This window comes from Otolemur garnettii, unplaced genomic scaffold (assembly GCF_000181295.1).
Source record: "Otolemur garnettii isolate 467f Iridium unplaced genomic scaffold, OtoGar3 scaffold00096, whole genome shotgun sequence".
Classification (NCBI taxonomy): Eukaryota; Metazoa; Chordata; class Mammalia; order Primates; family Galagidae; genus Otolemur; species Otolemur garnettii.
Genome location: NW_003852491.1, coordinates 6,999,310 through 7,001,465, shown reverse-complemented (window position 1 = coordinate 7,001,465; position 2,156 = coordinate 6,999,310). Strand labels below are relative to the sequence as shown.

The following is a 2,156-nucleotide window of genomic DNA, read 5'->3' as shown; positions in this document are numbered from 1 at the left end:
CAAACGACTCCTGAGGCAAGTGAGTAGCACCACCAATCATTTAGAATAATCCCATTTCCAGGTAGCATCTCCCTAATTCATATAATCACTTCTTCTGCCGATTAAATACCAAAAATTATATTCAAGCGCAGGGAAATTTTTGCATAAATCGATAAGTGCCTTGAAAAGTCTCCACTTAGAACAAATCTACACCACGAAACCGTAAGTCTGAAAGTAAAAGGAGCCAGGGACCCGTTGGCGCTCAGCGGCCAGCCCAACCCGCATGGTCAACAAAGTCTCTGCCTCTGCTATTAGCTCCCCAACACAAGCCGGGCGGGTAATGGCGGCGGGGCCAAAGTGTGCGCATGCGTCCTCTACAGGGGACAATCTTTTCACCAGGATCCCGTAGGTGCGCACTAGAGGGCGGTATGGTCACCAGCCACAAGCGGGACTTCCGGCGGTGGCTAGTCGTGATTGGTGGAACTTAAGAGAGAGGGCGGGGCACCGGAGAATTCGAATGGAGAGGCGGGCCAAAGGAGGGGGGAGGAATGGATGTGGGGCGCTCGGCTCGTCCGAGGCGACGCGAGATGGCGGCGCCGATCTCAGGTACGCTATGCTGGCCTGGGCGAGGTAGGGCACCAATGTTTGGTGCCTTGTGGAGTAATGCGATAGAGTCTGGTCTGGGCTCCGTGGGTTGTCCAGGAGTGGCCAGAACAGCGCGGGGGAGAGGAGAAGGGGAGCATGGGGGGTAGCAAGCTTGTTAGTCCGCCTCGCCCTTTTCTTCTCATGGTTTCTTCCTCACCGCTAGGGTCAGTTAACCAGACCCTCCAGGCGCAGGCACTTGGTTTGATTCTGGCGTACTTTTCGTTTGTGAGGTTCAGTTTCTTCGTCTGTAAAATAGGAACAGTGACCCCATTCCTCAGGATTATTTGAGAAAGCAAGAGAAAAGTGGTTAACGCTCTAACCGTACAGTAAAGGGAAAGGAGCTGGGTGCAAGTGTCGGGGAAGGGTTCTGTGTATGACGTAGTGTTTGGGTGCGGCGAGTACCCTGAAATGCTGGAGGGCATGCTGAGATTCAAAGCTAAGTGTGAGTTGACAGCATAAGTTGCGCTGAGATCACAGAAAAGGGAAATAAGTGAAGGGACTGTTTCCTTTCACTCTAGCTGTGGAAGTGAGTGCTATTTTAGGGTTGGAACGGCTGTTAGGACCCTCAAAATCTTATATGTATTTGTTTACATGTGCCTCACCTCCTTAGACTGAATTCTGGTCAGTGATTTGAGCTAGTAGTTTGTCAGGCTCCATGGGGAAACCAACTTTTAGGCCTAAGTTTGTTGAGCCCTTACCAGGCACAGTTGTAAGCATTTTATGGCGATGAACCATTTAATGTCCACACAATGTTATACGGTGGTTACTGTTACAGTCTTTGAGGACACTGAGGCAAGGATGGGTTAAACAGATTACTAACCGTTGTTGTCCGTATTTGCCTTCAGTCAGTCTGATTCTAGAGTTTCCTTAAGCCTCTGCTCATGGTGTCGAAAGTACATTCTGTTTCTGCTAAGCACAATCTCCCCTCACCCTTTGGAGACCTGCTGTATCTGGTATACAGTGATATCATAAAAATGCTTGAGTGACTATTGTCCCTTCCCTAGTGAAGCTTACAGCCTGTTTCAATAGATAGTCACATAAATATATGTAATGTAATGAAGCACAATGAGAGACAGTACTAACTGGTATAGAAAGTGTAAAATCTGAACTACACTCTTGGCTATTCTGGGAGGACTTCATTAAGGGAATGATATTTTAAGTGGGTTTCAAAGGTTAGAGAGGAGTTTGCCAGGCTTTGGCTGAGAAGCACTGCAAGTGTTTGTTTTGGTTTTATAATTTTGAGAGGCTCAAGACACTCTCTTGGCTTAATTTCTTCATCAGTACAAAGAAGAGTTAAGCTGAATGAAATGTGGCGATTGTGGGAAAGGGGAAAATTAGAAATAAGGGCTAGCCTCGCCCAACCTTGGGATGGTTTTTTGTTGTTGTTGAGACAGAATCTATGTTGCCCTTGGTAGAGTGCTGTAGCGTCACAGCTCCCAGCAACCTCAAACTCTTGGGCTCAAGCCATTCTCTTGCCTCAGCCTCCTGAGTACCTGGGACTACAGGCACCCACCACAACGCCTGTCTATTTT

The 2,156-nt window shown here is 48.0% G+C and overlaps 1 protein-coding gene across 1 annotated transcript in view; it reads left to right on the top strand.

Moving 5' to 3' along the window:
* The first annotated feature begins 527 nt into the window (after nt 1–527).
* The window catches only part of KIF22 (kinesin family member 22), an 18,472-nt gene continuing 16,843 nt past the window's right edge, over nt 528–2,156 (top strand). Inside the window, exon 1 of the mRNA XM_012808919.2 lies at nt 528–585. Within this exon, the coding sequence (XP_012664373.1) occupies nt 528–585 (58 nt within the window). The remainder of the gene's footprint in view (nt 586–2,156) is intronic.